At 36.8% G+C, this 20,748-nt stretch overlaps 1 protein-coding gene across 2 annotated transcripts; it reads right to left on the reverse strand.

The window, feature by feature from the left end:
- Positions 1-205: 205 nt before the first annotated feature.
- EIF3E (eukaryotic translation initiation factor 3, subunit E) lies at positions 206-20,516 on the reverse strand. Of its 2 annotated transcripts, XM_008942702.1 has the most exons (13): positions 20,396-20,514; positions 18,266-18,316; positions 17,232-17,349; positions 13,793-13,835; positions 13,270-13,374; positions 11,814-11,939; positions 10,214-10,338; positions 9,264-9,390; positions 7,610-7,711; positions 6,489-6,598; positions 1,856-1,958; positions 1,474-1,608; positions 206-369 (listed from the first exon to the last, which is right to left on the reverse strand). In XM_008942702.1, exons 1-13 carry the CDS (start codon positions 20,451-20,453, stop codon positions 331-333), a joined length of 1,242 nt encoding a protein of 413 aa, XP_008940950.1. In that variant the 5' UTR covers positions 20,454-20,514; the 3' UTR covers positions 206-330. The 2 variants fall into 2 exon arrangements, with proteins under 2 accessions (XP_008940950.1, XP_008940951.1); XM_008942703.1 differs by lacking the exon at positions 18,266-18,316 and having other exon boundaries at positions 20,396-20,516.
- Between the last annotated feature and the right edge of the window lie 232 nt (positions 20,517-20,748).

Below are 20,748 nucleotides of genomic sequence, written 5' to 3' on the forward strand. Positions count from 1 at the left end.
TGTTTGTACCATCCACTTTTAGTTGTTTGTGTGATGTTTGCAATAAATGAGGTAACAATAATCCCCTGCTTCCAAATTCAGACAGCAATAGCATTGTACAAATCTAACAGAAGTAACATTTTAAAAATCTGCAAACTGTGATCCAAATTGTTTCAAAACATTGCTATGTTAAAATGCATAAGTATTTAAGTTATACAGATGCACAGACTGTTAAAATTAGCCAATTTTATTCAAATAATGTTAGGTGGAACAGAATCTTCTCAAAAGTTACATATTTATGTGCTTTTTAGTCAAATGAAAACTGTTTTTTCCACGCTCTGCAGAAGTATTTCAGTAGAAGCCAGAGTCTTGAGTAGCCCAGTTAGGTGCCTGAAGAATAAACAAATAAGGATCAGTAGAGAAGAAATTACTATATTATCTGTTGGTTACTGAAATTCATGAGACATTATGAAACTGATACATGGCTAATAAGTGGCAATATTGTTCATTAGTGAAGAATATCCTATAAGTTTAAGGCAAGTGTTGATACAGCAGAAATACATGTTGCAATTAAGTTGTACAGCCTAAGTCTCCCAAGCTAGTAGTTTCAAAAAGGGAAAAATTTCTTGAAGATGCCAAAAAAAATATAAAAATAATTTGGCAGTTATATTTTAAGAAAATAATATCATGTTAAGTTTCACATGACTTCCCTTTAATGGAATAAGCTAATCCACCACTGATCATCCAACTTCCATCAAATATTTCAGTCAAGCAGCAAGGAAGCCCAGTAAAACTTGTAATATTTTCTAAGTTCTTTTAATGTGTGGTTTGGAGGTTTTTGGTTCTACATATGTATGGTTGGGTCTTAGCCGACCTCAAATTCATCTATCTTACACTGCTGTTCTCCATCACAAAGCTTCCTGCATTTTAAAGTGGACAGGGGGAAAACCAGATGGCCTTGCCAGCTTCCTTATTTTCACTGGTTTTGCTTAAACCTCTGGTTGACTTGATTGTATTCTCTAGGATTTCACAGAATGGGTTTAACAGTTAGGGTTTTGCACAACTCCTCCTTCATGATCCAGTCTTAAGTACCAATCATTCTTCTCTCCATACTATATACACACAACTACAGATACTTTTTAAGAACAACCAACTTGAAACAAGAGTAATATAACTACCGTTATAAATGTCACCCTTCAAAACCAGCCCTTTTCAGGCAGTGAAGGAAAACCTTTAAAGGAAGCAGAGAATCAGACAAACACATCTAGTTACACAACAGTGAAAAAGAACTACCTAGCAATGAGAAGAGAGGCAAGAAAGAAATAAAGATCACTATCTAATGCTCACTGTAAGAAAATAAGCTTTTTTTCCATTTAATATGTAGTGCCAGAAGTAGAAATAGGCACATCTGATGAAGAAGAAGCTAAGAACTGTACTTAAATACATTTCACAATAAAGACAGCAGGAATTCAGAAAAATACCACTTATACCAACCTCAGATCTACCACTCTGATTCAATTTCTTCTCAATGTTCATAGCCAACATTTGGCTACGAAAAGAGAGGCTTTTGGTCTTTTCAATCACTTGCTGATAAGGTGAGACTGCATTGTTGCCCATGACTACATGGCCCTAAAACATAAGAAAGAGCAAATTCAACAACCTCTCAGAATGCATATGCCTTAAATTTAATGCGCTCCTTTCAGAGCTTTCATAAGTCATCTTACACACAGGATCAAAAAAGATTAAATTAAGTTCACTACGCTTCATGAGCAAAGTAAAAAAGCCAGCAGAAATTAGAATTCATTGTCCCTGAACAATGTAAAAATTTTAATGAACAATTTAGCTAATTCATTTGGATCCATCCATCTGGCCTTACCAGCTTTGAATCCAGTTTAGCATCTAATCGTGCATTTCGGATTAGATTGACAATCCACCTTTCAGCTTCTTCAGGAGTCATGTTTAGTTTATCTGCCAGCATACTGCAAAATAAGATTTAAAAAACTGTAAATTAAGCAATCTCACCAGAACATAAAACATCAACCATCATTAAAGAGAACAACTGAATTGCTTTTTTTCCTATTTAAATCCAGCCATCAGTCACAAATGTTTAGGCTAATTAGTGGAGGAAAGTGTCTCTCAGTAGCTCATGGAGCAATAAGCTTCGCTCTGAAGTTTAAGGAACAAGAGCCATGAGACAAAATTTGGCGTAGAAGATGTGAAAAACACTATGCTCAAACTTCTTGCAACTTCAAGTAGGCATGGGGGGGGGGACAGAGAAATGAAAATACATAGTAAAATAAACTCTTGCCCAGGAGTAGTTCCTTCTGATGGCATTTCCTGCAGCTTCCCAGCCAGCTCCTCCAGCTTCCTGCTGGCGTTTGGCTCACAGGCAGGACATTTGTAACACTCACTCTTCCATCAGCTTTCAAACTAAGGTAACAAACATGAGGTAAGGGCTACAGACATGACCTAAAAAGCAGCTGGCTATGCCAAGCTGCACAAGAGGTCAGTTTCCCACCATTTTACAGAATCCTGCTTAAACATCTTTCTCCACCTGAAAGTGATTTCCCACTTACTCATGTCAAACAAGTACTTTATAAATGATGGTCTAGCTAGGTAGATGAGGTAGTCTTCATTAACCAGCCTTCTCATTTATGTGCTCTTGATCTCACCCTTCTTCCAACTACAAAAGTTAATTCCACGTTTTGTCACAGGTGAACATTGATATGAACAGAAAAAAAAAACCCCAAGTAACTCAAAATACTGGACTTACAGTAAACTTATTGCAGTGAAAGGACACAGCAAACAGGCAACAAAGTATCTAGAGTTTGGCAAAGCAAGGGGAAGTAAATTGCAACCAGAGTTGCTGCTATTCCACTAGAACTGTTAATCTGTGGTTGAAGTCACAACTGTAGAGCGTTAAGGGAAGACAAGAGAATAGAAGACATCAGGAACATAGGATTTGGTGGAATTATCAGTCTTCTAGGCAGAGTAAGACATCTCAATGAAGAAGCTACAAACTGCTTTACTATCTCTGAATCATTGACATTACGCACCTAACTTGAGACTAAAGAAATTTTTCAACTGAAAGAACATGGGCTGGGGTTATCTCCTAGGGAATTCTTGCATTTCTTATTTAGAAGGATCAGTAGGATTCAGATAAACTAACTCCTCCTCCAGATGATGCCCAGCATGACTACTGCCACAAACATTGGGGATTAAGCAACCTACCTTTGGGATTAAAGCATAGAACATCTATCCTCAGAGATAATCAGGAATCAACTAAAGCTTAAGTAGCACAACAGAATGCTGCAGTGGGTGCTGCTCAGTGTTAAGTGGGTGCACAGGACTGAAACAGGCAACTTCCAGAGGTCCCTTCCCAGGGGCTTTGCTTAACCCACTCCCTGTGTGCTTGGAGGGGAAGAGGGCAGAGACATCTCAAGTCATCCCACAGCAGAACTATGAAATGCTTTATATTACCTAGGAGATGAAATTATTTCCTATTATGTCCCCATTTCTCAGAGGTGGTCTTTTTTAAATTAGGACATTATAATATGAATGACCATACAGCATATATGCAGCAACATGGCAGAAACAGCAGACCTCTATACAGGGGACTTCTGTCACGTGCATTTGAAAAACTTACAAATCTTAGAATCAAAATGAGAGGGTAAAAGGGTTTTTTTATCTATTTTACCTCAACTTCTAGCTCTGAGATTTGTGTGAATTTAAAATTTTAACATAAAATAAGAAATTTAAAGTAACAACTATCTTTTAGGGAAATAAAGATATCCATATTAAAAATCCTAAAGCTTTAGCACACCTTGACACAAAAAAATGACCTTCTTGCAGCCCTTGTGGCAACGGGCTTCTGCCTCAGGGTCTCCCTGCAGGCTGCACCAAAAGAGCCAGCACCACCCAAAGCACCTGCATGCACTGACATGGAGAATGTACCTGCCTGGCAAAGCAACTCGTGGCCAAAAAGAAGCATTCACCATCCTTCCAGAGCAAATACACTGAAGAACCACCCTGATTATAACTACATAAACAACTATTTTAACAGTGCAGTAGGAGTGTAATCTAATACTCAGGGGCTGTAAACTACAGCTTAGTCCCCATACAAGTCTAACAGTTCAAGTAACAGTGACACACTCAATTTACAAATACATATTAACACCATTCATACTAAAGAACTGAAGCAAGAAAGTTGTATTTCAGATTTCCATTGTTTATAAAGGCCTCCATTATAATCCAAGAAAAATTAGTGAATTATAATGAAGAACAGATTATTTCTGTCCTTGTGCTTTATAAGGAAATGCACTTATTTGGGTCATGCTAGGGCAAGTATTAAGTGAAGAAAGCTTTTTAGGCGAAAACTTAAAAGGCAATTTTATTGAATGCCACACATCTTTATATTTAAGTCTACCTGGTACTACACCCAGAAAAAAAATGCATAGACAAGAAAGAAGCATATTCAATTCTTCAGTTAAATACTGGCATATCAAGCTAACCAAAGCATTCTCAATTTGTCTATTACTCCCCATTAAACATATTTCAAGCAGTCAACTAATTGCAGGATGATTTGAGATGTGAAAATTTTACATTACAACTGATAAAGCAACCATGTCCTTTGGACAATATCAGCTCTGACAGATTTAAGTAGTTAAAGACATTAAATAAGCCATCTATTTTCCATTTAACATAAGGAATAGCAGATTTCCCACTAATTGTTTTCAAATTTGCTCTGAATAGTTAAAACTGTACTTATCAAGCACTGTGGCATAACCAACTAGTTTTCAGCTCCAAGAATAGCAATGGAGATCACTTGTGGACAAAGAAATGTAAGCACTATGCCTCAGTCAAACATTTAATTAAAAGCAATGCAGCTGGATAATTTCCTCGAAACCAAGTCTGAAATGCACAAAAAAAAAAATACATATTCCACTTAACAAGCTCAAATCTCATGATTGTCACAGCTCACAGAAGTTAAGGCTTATGTCCACCATTTAAAACAGGATGACCTACTGAAAAGAATCTCATTACTGATGACTGATTCCACATACAATTACCTGAAGTGATACGTGGCACCAGTATCCATGTCTGTTTGACCTGTGTCTCAGTTCCAAGTTTATCACTTGCTTCAGAACACACCATAATGCTCAAAGGCACTGCTACCTATAGTTAGGAACCACTTACACAACAAGGAGAGCCAACTACAATACTTTCTATCATACCTCAAGCTGAAATATCACACATGGCACAAAAAACATATGAACTCTCAAATAAGTAACAAACAATGAATGACAACCACCTACCATAGAACTGGATTTGTTAAATAAAGCTTACTGTTTTTGCTGTAATCACTGATATGTCATCAACAGTTTAGCAGTATCTTTTGACTGATACTTGATGCACACTTGAGATATACCTCCAGACTGCTTATTGATTGGAGCCAGAGAAGCCAACTTCTTGGAAAGACATTTAGTCTTTAGCTTAAAAAGCTGAAACTTCTAGTTTCATTGAAAACTTGTGACTGAATACATGCAGTATTCACAGTACCAAAAATCACTTACAGAAAACAGCAAGACGCTATGATGTTTTATATCCCCAGAACCTCATTTTCCTTCTTCCCAATACTTATTCAAAACCCTTTATCCTTAAACGTGTAGTACTCTGCCCAAAATCATTTTAGATAAAATATTAGCCTCCTTATAAAAATGAATATAAGTATGAAAGTTTTCTTCACAGCATCTAGTTCAGTTTCCTATGAAGACTTCTTAAAATACACCACACCTGACTGGAAAAAAAAGCAATCCTTTCAATAAGCTTGCAGAACTAATGCATAAAACCTTCCTGCTTGTTTTCTACAGTAGACACTGGAGCCGATTTATTTGACAAGTCTGCTTTTACAAAATTAGTTTCTGTAAATGATATGAAATCCTTGCTAGTAAGAACACAATTTTCTTACAGTTGGATCACTCATTGTGCTACAGGGAGTAAGATCTATTTTTTATTGAAAATAATTTTATAATAAAGAACCACTGTTGTACATGTAGAAAGAAGATACCCACTAGACACATCTATACAGAATGTAAGTTCAGTAACTGCTGTAGTTGTAGTATATATTTTGATAGAGAGGTGATATTGCAACTCCAAATTAAGACATCTGGACTTAAGAGACACTGGGTATGAACGTTCCCATTAAATCTAGTACAGATTTAACTTGACACTATGAGAAAGTTTTAGCTTGAAAGCACTGTTTGGGTGGCTGGGAGTGGTAGAGAGAGCTTGTTTTAAAGTTAACCACAAGAATTCAACTTTAAAATACAATTGTTGCAATTTACATATATCACATTAGAGCTATAAAACTAGAAAGAAAAGTATCCAATTAAATTTTCATGAATGCTTTTCATCTGATGAGTGACTATTTTGCTACTGAAGTCGACACTTTGTTAAACTTTTATCCATGGCTGCTATTTCTGCACTGCTGTATTAAGAAGTTATCTTACCCAATGCTGATACATTGATGGATGCGACAAAAAGTCTCAAATATGAAGAGACGGGCATTCTCAATGAAGTCCTCAAGACATGCCACCAAGAAGAAGTCATTCACTAGCACCTGCAAGGGTAAGGAGGAAGGGAACACTGAGAACAAACATGGCAGTGATAATTTACTGGTAGAGACTGTCAGTAAGCCAGATGAGTGAAAATATTTTGTGGTACATTCCAAAATGTGGAGAAGAAGCTACAGATTCAGTAGAAATTTCCTTTCTTTTGCAGCTTGCTAAATTAAAATCACATGCTAACATGATCACTGAGGTCTGACTCAAGAAGAGAACAAGGTCTACTGCTGTTACAATTCTATGGAATATCCCTCCAACATGAGAAATTTCACCTCCCTTCATTGTAGGATTCTTCTCTCACTCCTCAATTTAATCTAGTGTTTTCCTCACTATGCAAGCCAGCTTACTTAGCAGTGCAAGTGTGCCTATAAAGCTCAGGCTACAGGACCACCAACCCTGTGCAGATGCTTCTAAGCTTTATCATTTATCCAGTTAGGTGATTAGTACTAATGAACAGCAAAGCCAAACCAAAACCTCTAATTAGTACTAGTATTCAGCTATTAGAAATACTAACTTTTATACTCATCAACCCAAGTGTTAGGTAGCTTCAGCCATTTGTAGTAGATGAAGATTTTTCCCAAGAACACACATTTGAGTCTCCTAATGTTATTTCACATTGCTTTTCACCATCACCGTTCAGGGATGCAGTGCCTTTCACAACAGAAGGAAATCTAAGCTTTTCCTCAAGCGCTTTTCAAACACTAATAGAAAAGCTGAAGCTCAGCCAAATGCCTGAACACCTATACACTTCCTGTTCTAGAACTCCTTAAACATAATTTTAAAGCTATATCCTTACTGGTAAGTCTTGTTTAAGTGTTTTGAAACTAGTTGTGAAAAAAAAAAAACCCAAAAGCACAACACCTCACAAAAGCACAACCACCATAACCCAAAACCCTCCACACACATGAATTAAACTTCATCATACAACAGTGGCAAATTAGCTGGCCACAGAATTTGAGATATCTTTACTTGAAGAAAAAAAGTCTTATAAATGCTATAAAACTTACTGTTTCACACTCTCTCAGCTTCTTCTGTGCGCCATCAAAATCAAAGTTAACATACAAGCATTCCACAAATTCTGTGATAGGGTCCCTGTATGTGTAGGACTCCTGCCAAAAAGTTAGGAACAATTAGAAATCAAGGCCACAAGATCACTCCAGTACCACTTAAATTCTTCCAACAAAATTTAATACTGGAAACAAGTCAATACATCATCTTGGTGCAGTTTCATCTTCAGCAATTAGTGCTGTAATCTTTGGGTTAGAAAAATGCCAGCGGCTAGAGCTGGTTCCTTATCAAACCTCCAGATTTCCCTAAATACTATAGAACATATTGTTCCTAAATGCTGATTTCAAGAACTAGTCCAACACCAAATCCTTCATACTGAGCAATCATTCAATTTATATTGACAACACCACTAACACAATTAGCACTACTTTCTATACACAAAATGTTTGTATTTATTTTGATATTTAACTACAAGGCAGGAACAATACTAGATCTCTACATCTGTCTAAATTAAGACATAAGACATCTCTAATGCACATTTTAAGACAACTCAGTATCCGTCACTATCTGCTTCAGCATTATGATTCATTTTGTTAAGTCTTAAATCACCTTTTAAATTTAAATTGCTTTCAAAATGTAATTCAGTGCTTTGTTTTTCTTACGTAAAAAAAGTTGCCAGTTATGTCTGAACTGCTTCCAAATCTCTGGAATCTCTATCACTTCATGATTTAATTATAATGAACCAAAGTACAATATTACTATGAAATAAATCTTACATTTCAAAACCAAAGCCAGAGTTGGTATTTTCAAAGGAACGCCCTTGTTATCCTTTTTATTCATACCAATTGTACAAGATAAAACAAAAGGAAAAAGTTGTAAAATGTACCAATGCTAAGATCAGGGTAAGCCTTAAAACTTACACTAGTTTGTGGCTTCTAATGCTACTTTTATGAGCACTGATGCTTCAAACCAGATCAAGATAGGCTTAAACTTCTATCTTTGCATTGTTTGTGCTCTGTACAGGCAATTACATCAGTGCTTGAAGTGGACAGAACAGATCTCTGGCCTGTAGTAACTGCACTGTCACACGTTTAACAGTTTATTATTCACAATATGTGTTATTATCATTAAAAGTGTTTGAAGCATGATGGCTTGTATACAAGTTGCATACTGATTTCAGATCAAAAGCTTTGCCATATACCCCGAACTGCTATTAAGCACAATTCTTTTATTGGTCTTGTCCATGTCTGCATCCTCATAACTGTGACAGCAAGTGTTTTCAAGAAAAAGCACACAGTTCAGTGGTTTTGAAATGCAAACAAGATCCCTTATGCACACAATTCCTTGAAGCGATGGCTGAAAAAGAATAATCAGATCCAAAAGCCATTTCACATATCTCATTTAATTTTCTGCATTTAATCACACAAAGAAAAGCAAAATTGAGTGTGTATTCTGTTTAACTCATTGCTTGTTGACATGAAAGCAGGAAAAGAATTTGTCTTCCCACTAATTGACATGTACTTTGCTTCAGTGAAAAATCAGTTCAATGAGAGAAAGTGAGCACCAAAATATGTAAGTGTGCCATTAGTAGAAAGTTATTACTATGTCTCAGTAAAAAAGAGGAGAAAAGTTAACAGATGGTTCAGTCCTTACTTGCTGAATAACTTTGACAAGATCTTTCAGCACTTGTCTACGTTTTCGAACATCCTTATTTGTTATGACTGCAGTAGTCAGATACCTGAGGATATGTGGGCACATGGTCTGAATTGCATTGAGATACCTAGAAAGAAAAAACCCAAACACCTCAGATAATGCATTTTTGTGTCAAAACAGTATTAATGATAAACCTTTTCTATTGTCATCCAAGCCCCCAACTTCCCTGCTCAAATCTCCAATAAATTAGCCTGTATTTACAAGTGGCAAGGATAAATTCGGATCAAAACCACAAACAAATACACTACAAAACAAAACGGAGGCAAAAACAGCCCACTACAAATTTGCGTTCTACTGGGACAGTCATGCAAAAAATTTAACTGCTTTTCTTCAGTAATATTTTTATTCTAATATGTAATCACATTCTAATATGTAACCTCCAACCAGATCTCTAAAAGGAGAGCAACACTTAACTCATTTCCCAGTGCTGTGCTGTTCTAGACTCCTAGATCTACACAGTCAATTCTCTCAAAAATGGCTAGTGTTTCAATTTTCAGTTTTATGCTCTGATTTTTCCTCAAGAACCCTTCTTAAACAGGTTTTATAAAGTCTAAGAAGGACAGTAACCTCTCCTACAGACCTACAAGATGTGGTAAGAGTTGATCATCTAGCAAAATCAGTTATTTTGTCCCTTCTAAAGCACCAGAAAACAGAGACAGGTCTTCCTACTTCACTATCACTTCTCCTTGAAGGGGAAGTATAACCATGAAAAGCAGATTATACAAAAATTTTTAAAAAAGGCTTGGAAAAAATATTTTAAGTGTTAATATCAGTATAACTTCTGAAACAGCATCAGGTTCTTGGCTGAAAAAAAAGTTCAACAATCTTGCATATTCATCATCTGCTTTCACTTTGATTTAAAGAATCCAACATGGCACAATGCAACTTACTGTGGCTGGTAGAGGAAAAGGTCAATAATATTGTCTCTCCCTTTAGGATGATTGAAAAACACAAACAAAGACCAGTGGATGAGCCATGTTCTTTGCTGAAGAGACTGCAGCGGAGAGCTGACAGACTAAAAGGAAACGTAACATTGGTTTAAGTCAGATAAAACACAGAAAGGCCCCAAGAAGAATAATGCACAGAACCCTGCAACTGTTCAAAAACTTGTCATTCTCCACTGACTCCTCTTAGCTGTTATCACTCTCAGGCCAAGTTTGAACTCTAGCTTTTTAATCAGTCATTTATTAAAGATAAATCTGATTAAAGTTGTAACCAATATAAGTTTTCCAATATTATATTCCAAATTGCTTACCAAAATTTATATTCTGTTACAAAGGCATAGACTTTAGTTCTCCAAAGACCACCATACCAAGTTAGTGCTTCCATTTTTAGTATTGATTTTGTTTGCTATTCCCTCCTCAAATGTGATCTGAGGGAGTACTTGGTTTCTCTAGCTTTTCAATTTTTTCCCCCTTTCTAAACCCTCACAGGCGGTTTTTTGCCACTGAAGATGAGGAAACACCAGAACCACTTTCAAGCAAGAAGTAAGAATGTAGCTATCTTCACTCCATCCAGCTGCTAGAGCTGGATCCGTATTTGTGCATTAAGTATCTATATTAGCTCCAAATTCCAGGAGCACTTTAGCTGATTCTCAACACATTGCTTTGCAATCTATTTGACATAGCAAGCAATAATCAAAGAGCTACATGACAACTAGCTACTACAAGTCTATCTTAAAAAAAATTTGGAGTCTAATGAATAAGTCAAATTTAATAATCTATTACAACCATATAGGTTCCTAAAAATGAGAAAAATCAGAGAACAAAGTCTGTTAACGTTAGTTATCTGCCACATAGATAAAAGAGTGATTCTAAGTGGGGAGGGGGAGGTACCAAACCAAAACACCAAACACCTCCCCAAGATTCTAGTTCAAGAGAGAAACTCACATTTCAGACACAGCCACTAAAGCCCCACAAGCACAAAGGAAGACTCAGAGGTCCTGAATCACATCAGTTGCTCCAAATTAGTCCTGCAGCCCCACTCTTCCCCTTCACATTCCTGGTGCTCATCTGAACTCAGGAGCTGGTGAGGAAGCTGAATTGGCTGAAAACTATTTCCAAAACCAAGCTATCTTGCATTTTTTTTTTGTCACAAGTGTTATTTTCATGTGTGAAGAGTATAGTTTAGCTACATGCATTTTCTTCTTTACAGAAAATAAATAGGACAATTACCTGAAATTTAAGCAGCAAACAATTTCACATGATACCTTGGCCTCAAACTCATCCTTAAGATTAACTTTTTTTCTTGTTGGGAAATACCTTAAAAGTTCTCAGCTACATTTTCAAATGCAGCAACAGGGAAGCAAGCAATTTGAAAAAGGAAGCTTCACTGTTTCTTTACAAGCACCCTTTGACTCACCCACTATTAAAAAGCATCTAGTGAAAAGGTGGTAAACTACTCAACAGTTCAGCAAGTGATTCTTAATAAAACTTGAATACAAACACTTCTAACCTCCCACCTTGCTAGTATGACCAAGATCTTACTTACATTATTATCTATAGTCTCTTTTAGTCTTGTGAGATCTTCCATGGCTGCATCCCAATTCTGCATCAGAATTTCAGATGCCAGTTTTCCCCACAGAGAACTCAAAGCATTTCTGTCTGTCGCTGGAACCTATTTTCAACAACAGCAACAAAGTCATACTCTATGGGTTTTTGGTTGTTTGTTTTTTTTTTTTTTAATTTTTATTTACTTTAAATAAATATTTTTATGGCAGTATTTTTAATTCACAAGACATAAAATTTGCCCGGTTCTATCTTTCCAAATGAAGTACTATGAAAAAGCCACTGAGGTACAGAAAAACAGCAGTAAAGCTTTTGAAGTAGAAACCAGAAAATGTTGTCAAAGAAAACTGAAGCTCCATGCTGCCATTTACGTTTAGAAAGAAAAAATAAATAGCTGGTTTACCACTATTGCTTTTTTAATAACAGTAATTCCTGTGATTAATGGTAATTTACTCTAGTTCTATTTCAGAAGAATAATATTTTTAGATGAGACTACAAATTAAACAGCAAACAATCCTAAACATATGAACCACTCCATATCTTCAGCCACCACTCCACACATCCTTGAGACACCCAGGAGTTATCTTCCAGGCAACCAAAGTGCTAATTGAGCAGATACTTTTAGTTGAGGAGGTTCACCTGCACCATGCTGGTTCCAGATCACATAATTACCGTTAGCTACTCACAGCAAGTGCCTTTAGATACTGCAGCTGTACTAGCTATAGTATCTGGATTTTCAAGCAGTTAGCTTAAAATTTCCATTTGTTAGTAAAATGGCACATTTGCTGATCAACAATGAATTTACTGTGTTGAGATTCTTACTGATACTAAATCTTCATTCTCATAATTTACTCCTGCCATGAACAAATGATGTCAGTGACAACATCAAGAGTTGCTTCAGAAACAGTGGATCTAGTTTTACAGTTCTCATTTGAGCCATTTACATTTTCTAGGCAGATTACCTACACTCTTAAATCCATCACAAAACTCAAGACAGATGAGAGTTCAGATAAGAAACTGACAGTTCACAATTACCACCAATTATGTTTAATCCACCTGTGAGCTTCTCACTACTGCTGATTCCATCTGTGCACAAACCCAAGTGTGCATTTTTTTTTTTTTTAAAGTTTTTTCTAAGATAAATTTACAGTGGGGAAAGAAGCAGTATAATGCAACTAAATGATACCACAAGACCTACAAATTTAAAGGACAGTTCTGAATTAGCATGAAAATAACAGAAATAGCCAGACAACAGTCAGCGTCTATTATTAACAATTACTTCCAACTTTTCTTTGGTGCACAGTAACTGTCTGACAAAAGCTCCAGAGTATTATATTTTAAGAATTAACATATACCACTTACTTAACTAATTATTTCAATGAAAAAACCCAAACAAATCACAACATAAAACCTCAAACCAAGAAACGCTCAAAACTTACCAGGACCCTAAAGAAGTAGAGATATTCTGCAGCTCCTGAGTAATTACCACATTCATACTGGAATTTTGCATACCTGTAGAGAGTATCTAGGTACTCCTGCCTAAACTGAAAAGGAACAAAAAAACTTTTCTTGACCAGGGAAAAAGAAACATGCTCTTAACAAGCCAGCTTTAACAGTCAAGTAACCTCTGAAGTCTTCAGGTTCTTTGGAAGACATTATATGACTATGCCACTGAATTAAAGATTAGATCCATACTGAAAAAGGTGAAATTCTGTATTACAAAGTAAAGCACATCTTAATTACAAGCATGCACCTAACACTAAGTTCCAGCTTTATTTTTGTTCTTATAAAGAGACATTGAAATAAAATACATTAGCATGAGGAATTCTGCCTATTAGCTACAATGACATGAAAAAGGCCAAAACACAAGTCTCTAATTGCTCAATGCTGTTAGCTGTGAGGGAGGTTGGGTGGAGATATTTAAAACAAGATTGAGACAGATGTAAGAATTAAAACACTTACACCATGCTTCTCAGCTAAATAGTCAAACAGCATCCGACCGTCCCTATAATAAAAAGATAAAACCCAATGGTTTTACAAAACAAACTGATTGCCACCACACAACATACTACACAACCTTTAGCTGTTAAAAATAGCCAAACAGAGTATAAATTGAAGTCAGATACCTCCATTTGTTGTGCAAAATCAAAGGCAGAAATTGCAAGCCAACTACTCCTGAAGTGTCATGAAGAAGTTTCAAAGTCTTAAAACTATTATAATTGTCAATAGAGAATGGCACCTGCAACAGTAACTAGAGTTAAGTGGGAGGTTGTTTTAAACTTGATGGCACCCTAAGCTTTTAGCACAACAGCTGAATTCTGACCTGGAGCTCTTCCCACGCTCATGTTCTAATTCCACAGCAGTTACTCCAGCCAAGCAGTTTGAACTTAACAGAAGACAGGAAAAAAATGCCAAAGACTCAAGTAAAATAGACAAGTTTATCCCACTGTTAGCACTGGGACACAGTTGTTAGCAAGAATACCTCTATCAATGCAGCAAGTGCCTGCAGAATGCAGCTATAAATATAATACTTAGGGAGTTCTAAATATCTGATGGGCACAGGACCACATTTCTGAAGTTTTTTTATTCAGTAGGGTTAATAGTGGACAAGCAGCATTATCTGTATCAAAGCAAAGTTCAAGCCTCCTGCAAGCAAGCATGAATTTGTCTACTACCAATGAATCTCACAGTAATGACCACAGAACTTCAGGTACTCATTTTTAAACAAGTTAACTTGGTGTGTAACTTTTTATCTAGTCCCTACAATGGATCTTGATCAGCTCTTAGAGTGAAATTTTAGCACACCAGCTTTTCAATGCAGTAAGAACTCCATCCAAACTCTGCTGCAATCCTCTGGCAAGAAGAACTGCAGTTCAATTCATACACATAGCTGAACTCTGGTTCATGCATGAAAGAGAAAAAGTGGCACTTCGATGATATGGATTGCCTTTCTACAATAAAAAAATATTTCTATTCTCCAGTCCCTGGCACCCCTGGACATGTTTCTATACCTGTAGCTGCCCTCAACTTCATCTCTTCTTTACATCCATACTCAATTTGTAAAGACAACTGTGACAACTCATGGAACTATCATATTTGACAGAACATGGATTCAAGATTTAATTGAAGAGAGAAGAGAGCATCAAGCTGTAAAATCCTCTTGGGACAAAGACAGTAAAAATGTATGCAGGAGAATATTCCCCCATTTGCTCTGAAATCAACTGACTGTAAAGCTGTGAGTTCATTTAGTTAGAACTTGGGGTATAAGAATCTACAGGGAAATGGCACATTGCCAAAGAAACCAAGAATGACAATCTCATGGATTTTTTCCAGTGGAACATACTTCAAGAATGAGGAATACTAACTATTCCTCTGCAATTCTAATGTCCTCCAACAGCTGCACAGAAAAAAAAGGGGAACTCTGACTTGAAGTAAGTACCACTGACTCACTTCTGTGAATCAAAGATCAACAGAACCAATCTCCCATAAAATGCCAGTGCTTAGAACTGCAACAAGGCTTTTATTTTTGTAGGCCACATTATTATAGTAACTGGCTAAAGGGAAAGTAAGAATTAGACAAGAACTCTATATATGGATCAGAAGTTCAGTTAGATTTGAGCAGAGTTGGAACAGCATCAGGAAGTCTTATTTTAAATTAAGGTAGTCCCAGCTAATGCTTTCAATGCAGTTAGCTCATGGCAATTGGGCCTTTCACAGATATACTTCCAAAAGCCATCGTGTGCTGCCTGCCTTTGTGTAATCACCAAATCATAATTATATTAAGGAAAGGAGTTACATTTGCTTATCTGACAAACACCCATGCTGAAATCAAATAAAAAGATAGTTTACTTATCCCAGCAATGTTTTTTATGGCAGAAGCCTAAGTACATTCTGGTGATATCAGAAAAAAAAGAAGCTTCTTCTGAAGTGCTGGAAAGCTAACAGATTTCAGGACTTCTACTGACAACTTGTTTCACATGCATATTGGGACTGTTGCTCCTTACCATTTCTGCATTGATCTAATTCAGACTACAACAAATCCTGAAAACAGCGCACAGCAGAAAAAACATAGGCCAAAAAAGTTGATTAGGTTTCTCAGCAAGTTAGGAAGTGGGGCAAAGAATGGAAAGGAAAAACGGATGAAAAGCTACACTTAAACAAGAAGTAAATTTGAATTGAGTTCCTCTTCCCTCAGAGATGTGTTCTATTCAGGGAGATTTGTTCCCAAGCAAAGGTACAGCTCTTCAAGATTTCTGCAGGCTAGAAAAAATTTGCATATTCACTGGTTTTTGAAGAAAATTCCAGAAGCAACATTACAGTCTTTTGTATCAGTAGATGCATAAAAGTTGCCAACAACAAAAAAATCCAAGTACGGGCTTCCCCTTCAAATTCAAGTTGAACCACAGGTGCTGTCTGATGTGGCATGCTCTGTTTGAAATCTTGGAGCATGTAAGGTTGAACAAGGGACCAAATTAATTCTGCCAACTTGGTTAGACACACAGCAGAAGTAACAAAGCTTCCTACAGGAAGACAAGCAATAATTTATACTAAATGAGCATGGACTCACCCTTCTGTTGAAGTTGCAGGGTTACTTCCTCAATGACTACAGCTGAACTCTCTTACAGGGCCCAGTTCAGGCTTAGCCACAAGAAAACCCTCATTCTACTTTAATTACTCCCATAAGCAAAGTGAGAAGAAGTTGGACACACCTTAAAAGGACCCCTATAAGCATTATCTTATACCAAGACTTTAGCCTGTTCAGGGGTGGGGGGGGAGCACAGGACTGCTAAAATGTGTCCTATGAGGCCAAAAGGATGCTTATCCACCAGGCCTCTCAGAATAAAGGAAAAAAAAAAAAAGACAGCACTCAATTTTCTCTGGAAGATAGAAAAGCAAGAAATGGTCTCCTAGAAAAGAAAGTCTGATTTGTTTCAGCACATATTTCCCCTCAAAATTCCCCAAACACCCCTCCTCAAAACCACAAAGGCAACCCTCCAAATCCCCCTCAAACCAGTCTCCGCTGTGACTGGACTGCACTGAATGGTGACTGTCACCTGTCCCAAGCTGATTCACAAACACTAAGAAAACAGATGCCTCACACAGCAGGTAAAAGCACTGAAAAGAGAGAAAACTGTGTCCAGCAATTTCAATTACCTGATCACAAACACTACTTAATTACTGGCTGGAAATAAAAATCTAGATGTGGCACTCTGGGACACAGTTTAGTGGTGGAGTTGGCAGTTTTTGGTTAACAGCTGGACTGGATAATATTAAAGGTCTTTTCCAGCCTAAAGAATTCTATGATTCTGTCTTTCTCTGCAGTCACTACACAGAGAGCATTCCTATCCATCAACATCTAAAAAGCACCAACAAGCCATCCTGAGAAATTGTTGGACATTACCTAGTGGATTGCATCTGTCTTGTAGTCTCTGGATCCTCAAACATCTTGACAATAGGTTCAGTTTCAGCCTGCAGCTGCTTCAGCTGTGCAACAACAGTTGTTCTCTTCTCACGCAAAGCTAAACACACAAACAAAAAAGATTATTGTAATACCTTAAGGTTTTACAGAAACCAACCTGTAATTACATGGTGCCAACAGAACATTTGAACATGTCTCCCCAGTTCCTACCTCACTTGTTCTCTCAGTCAAGTCACAAAACCAGAGAAATCTAACAACTGATTACCTTAAAAAGCTTCTACTGTCTGGTTCCTTTCCTCCTGTGTGGGCTTCTAATCAGGTCCCTAAAGAGCAGGTATAGCTGGAGCAGTCTATTAGACAAGGTATCTTCAGGCTCCCATTAAAGGAGAAACAATCTGCTAAAGTTCATCTATTCCAACTAAGTTTAGAAAAAAGTAAACAGTGCTATGGCATGAATGAGATTAATCTTCCTCTAACTGGCCAGGTTCTGAACACACATTTTCAGAATACTTAACTGGAGTAATTTAATAATTTTGCATATTGTGCTGCTTTATTTGAAACACTATGGATGTTTAATTAGGACATTAAACATTTTTCATACATTTTTAAAATCTTATTTCATAAAATATGGTTATGAAATAGAACCAACAGCTTCAGGATGATTATTTCACATAGACCCAAGCCTCCTCACCAAGTACTGCCCATGCAATAAAATGAACACTTAAATACAAGTCAGAAGAAACTATATGCTTAAAAAACAAACAAGAAAAAACAGCAGCACCCCGAGATTTGCTACATGAGCCAGAAACATACGAGATCAGAGAAACCAAGACCAAATCCCAGGACAGACCAATATGTGGGGAGCCATGAAAGTGAGCCATGCACCAGGGCACTCAATGCCACAGTGAACCTATCAGACATTTCTTCTGTGATTTGACAACACATGTATTTGTGACGAAGGTCCAAAGGGGATCACACCGTAACGGTGACCCAGCCTCACCCTGAAAATGACTTGCCTGACAGGAAGCGTTCCAATAAGGAGACATTATCTCCAACTGCAGACGAATCTTGAGATTATATAAGAGCAAGGGGAAACAGATGGAAGAAAAATCATTCACTTGACTTACTAAGAGTACAAAAATGTTTTCCTGTGACATGTCCTGGCCATGTAATTGTAAGCTGATCTTATAGAAGACAAGACAAAAGCAACTACAAATTCTGCAGAGATACTTCCAAATATAACAGTGTAAGTGAACTTAGCTTTGAGGACTTAGAACAGTGAGGTCTTAAAAAGTGTAAAATTCTAATGAAACCAGTGATTCCACAAATTCAAAAAATCTGCTTATACATAAATTCCAATGTGTTGATGGATGAAGATGATACAGACCAGAAATCTCAGAGTAATTTAAGACTTTTATAGCTAACTGTACAAACACCCTGAACAACTGCCTCCATGTGACAGTATTACCTCTGCTGCGTTTCATACTGTTGAATAAAAGCCACAGATGAAAAAACAGTCAGTCATCATGCAAAAAAAATCCTGCCAAACTGATGATGTGAAATCTTACAGAAACAAGTATTAAAAAAAACATTAAGTTTGGAAACTGTTGGACTATATGAAGGCAGAGCATTCCCAGTGATCAAATTCATTCAACTTACTTGCAGCCATGACCTTATGAAATAATAAGCTTCACAACCTGCTTAAATAAGTGGCTATAATCAGAACATTACAAAACACTAGACTAGTTACTTTGGGAAAGTGAGCCAGAGTTCCTATTTCTCCTGCTGTTTATGACTTCACTATTTTACTATTTATTTACTACTGATATAGTAATATTCTTCAACAGTTCAGGAAGGCTGGAGCAACTAAAGAGGAAAAACTACTCAGCTTTGACTCTTGAGATTGTCTGACTTTTGAAATTGGTAGAACTGGTAAGTAACCTAAAGGTGAAGCTTATCATTACAACTGTTTCTTACATTACACAAGTGAAAACCTCTATTATTCATTACCAGTCCCATGCACCACTGCATATGCACCCATGAACAGTAACATCCAATGCTACCATATCAAAGGTTTGGCCAATAGTGACTCACATGTCCCTGGGTCTATCACTTCTCCCCATGTATTTCCAAAGAGGCTAACAGCCAACTCTGCCACCTGAAGAGCCTGAGAAGCAATAAGACTCAGAGGCAGAAGAACAGTTGGATCTTGTACCTGACCATGCAAAATCACCAGACTCTCTGGCACCTAAGCTGCAGGCAAGGCAGACCATAGCTGCACTAGTTGAGAAAAAGGTGAGGTACTCCACAAAATGAGAAAAGATGGGAGAAACAGGAAGAAAGCATATAATCAAAGATTAGGGACAGGAAAGAAAAAACACCCCCAAACCAATTAAAAAAACACATCTCAAAAAAGCAACAGCACTAGGAAAAAAAAACCAAAAAAAACCCACAAAACACAAACAAACCCACTTAGAAAGACATGAAGGACAGAAAGCAGAGAAAGAAAGGTATCCAGTTTTCTGCTCTCCAAATGTTCCTTAGGAAGCTAGAGTTTTAAGAAGTAAACAGGAATGTTCCCAAAATGATAGAGAAGATAGCAAGGGATAAAATTTTATATTAATTATGATGAAATTATTGATCTCCTTCTAGGGAAACAGCAAATTATATGTCGACAGAAGTGAGGAAAACACACATTTTCAAAACCATCTGCATCTTCTCAAAGGCCAAAAATCAGCCACAGAAAGAAAGATCAATGCAACTGCTTACAGTGGAAATCTAGCCTTAATACACTGGATGCTTTAAAGAAAAAGTTTAGTGACCTCAAACCATTGTGCAGTAGCATCTAATCTGACAGATGACTAATAAGTGCAACTCTATTAGGCTATACCTTTAAAGTGCTTGAAATGACCAAATCAGCACTGAAGTACTTCAGACATCACTCAGACATTGAACTCCTGACAGAGCAACAAACTCAAAACTTCCTAGGATTAGAGGATTCTATTTGTTTCACTATTGCACATCCTTTCATTAAGGCCAAGGTTAAACAGTATTCTAGTTTTTGAGTGCTCCAGCAAATTACCATTACCTAGTTATTTTAGATGGAAAGGTTACAGAACAGGTTTTTATTCTGAAGAGCAGCTTACCATGTGGAATTTCATCAGAATAAAGATTTTTGTACACATCCATAGCAAAATCCACCATGTTGGTATCGCTAAGGAGATCCAGTTTTCCTTGAAGTAGTTCTTTTTCATTGTATATCTGAAACAGAAGTTATTAACATATTGCTTTTAGTACTATTAAATAATTTCCAATTCCTATTATATGGTTACCTCTATGGCACAGTTTATTTATGGATTTTTGTTCAATTAAATAATTTTAAACATCAAATCTCACAGCTCTGTCCTTTAGTGTGCTTAATATACAGCCATTCTACATTTCCAGTCTTGGCAAGACAGCAACAACTTCTGGCCGTTTACAAATGCAAGAGCTTCGAAGA

The sequence above is a fragment of the Merops nubicus genome, unplaced genomic scaffold, assembly GCF_000691845.1.
Source record: "Merops nubicus isolate BGI_N331 unplaced genomic scaffold, ASM69184v1 scaffold23646, whole genome shotgun sequence".
NCBI lineage: Eukaryota > Metazoa > Chordata > Aves > Coraciiformes > Meropidae > Merops > Merops nubicus.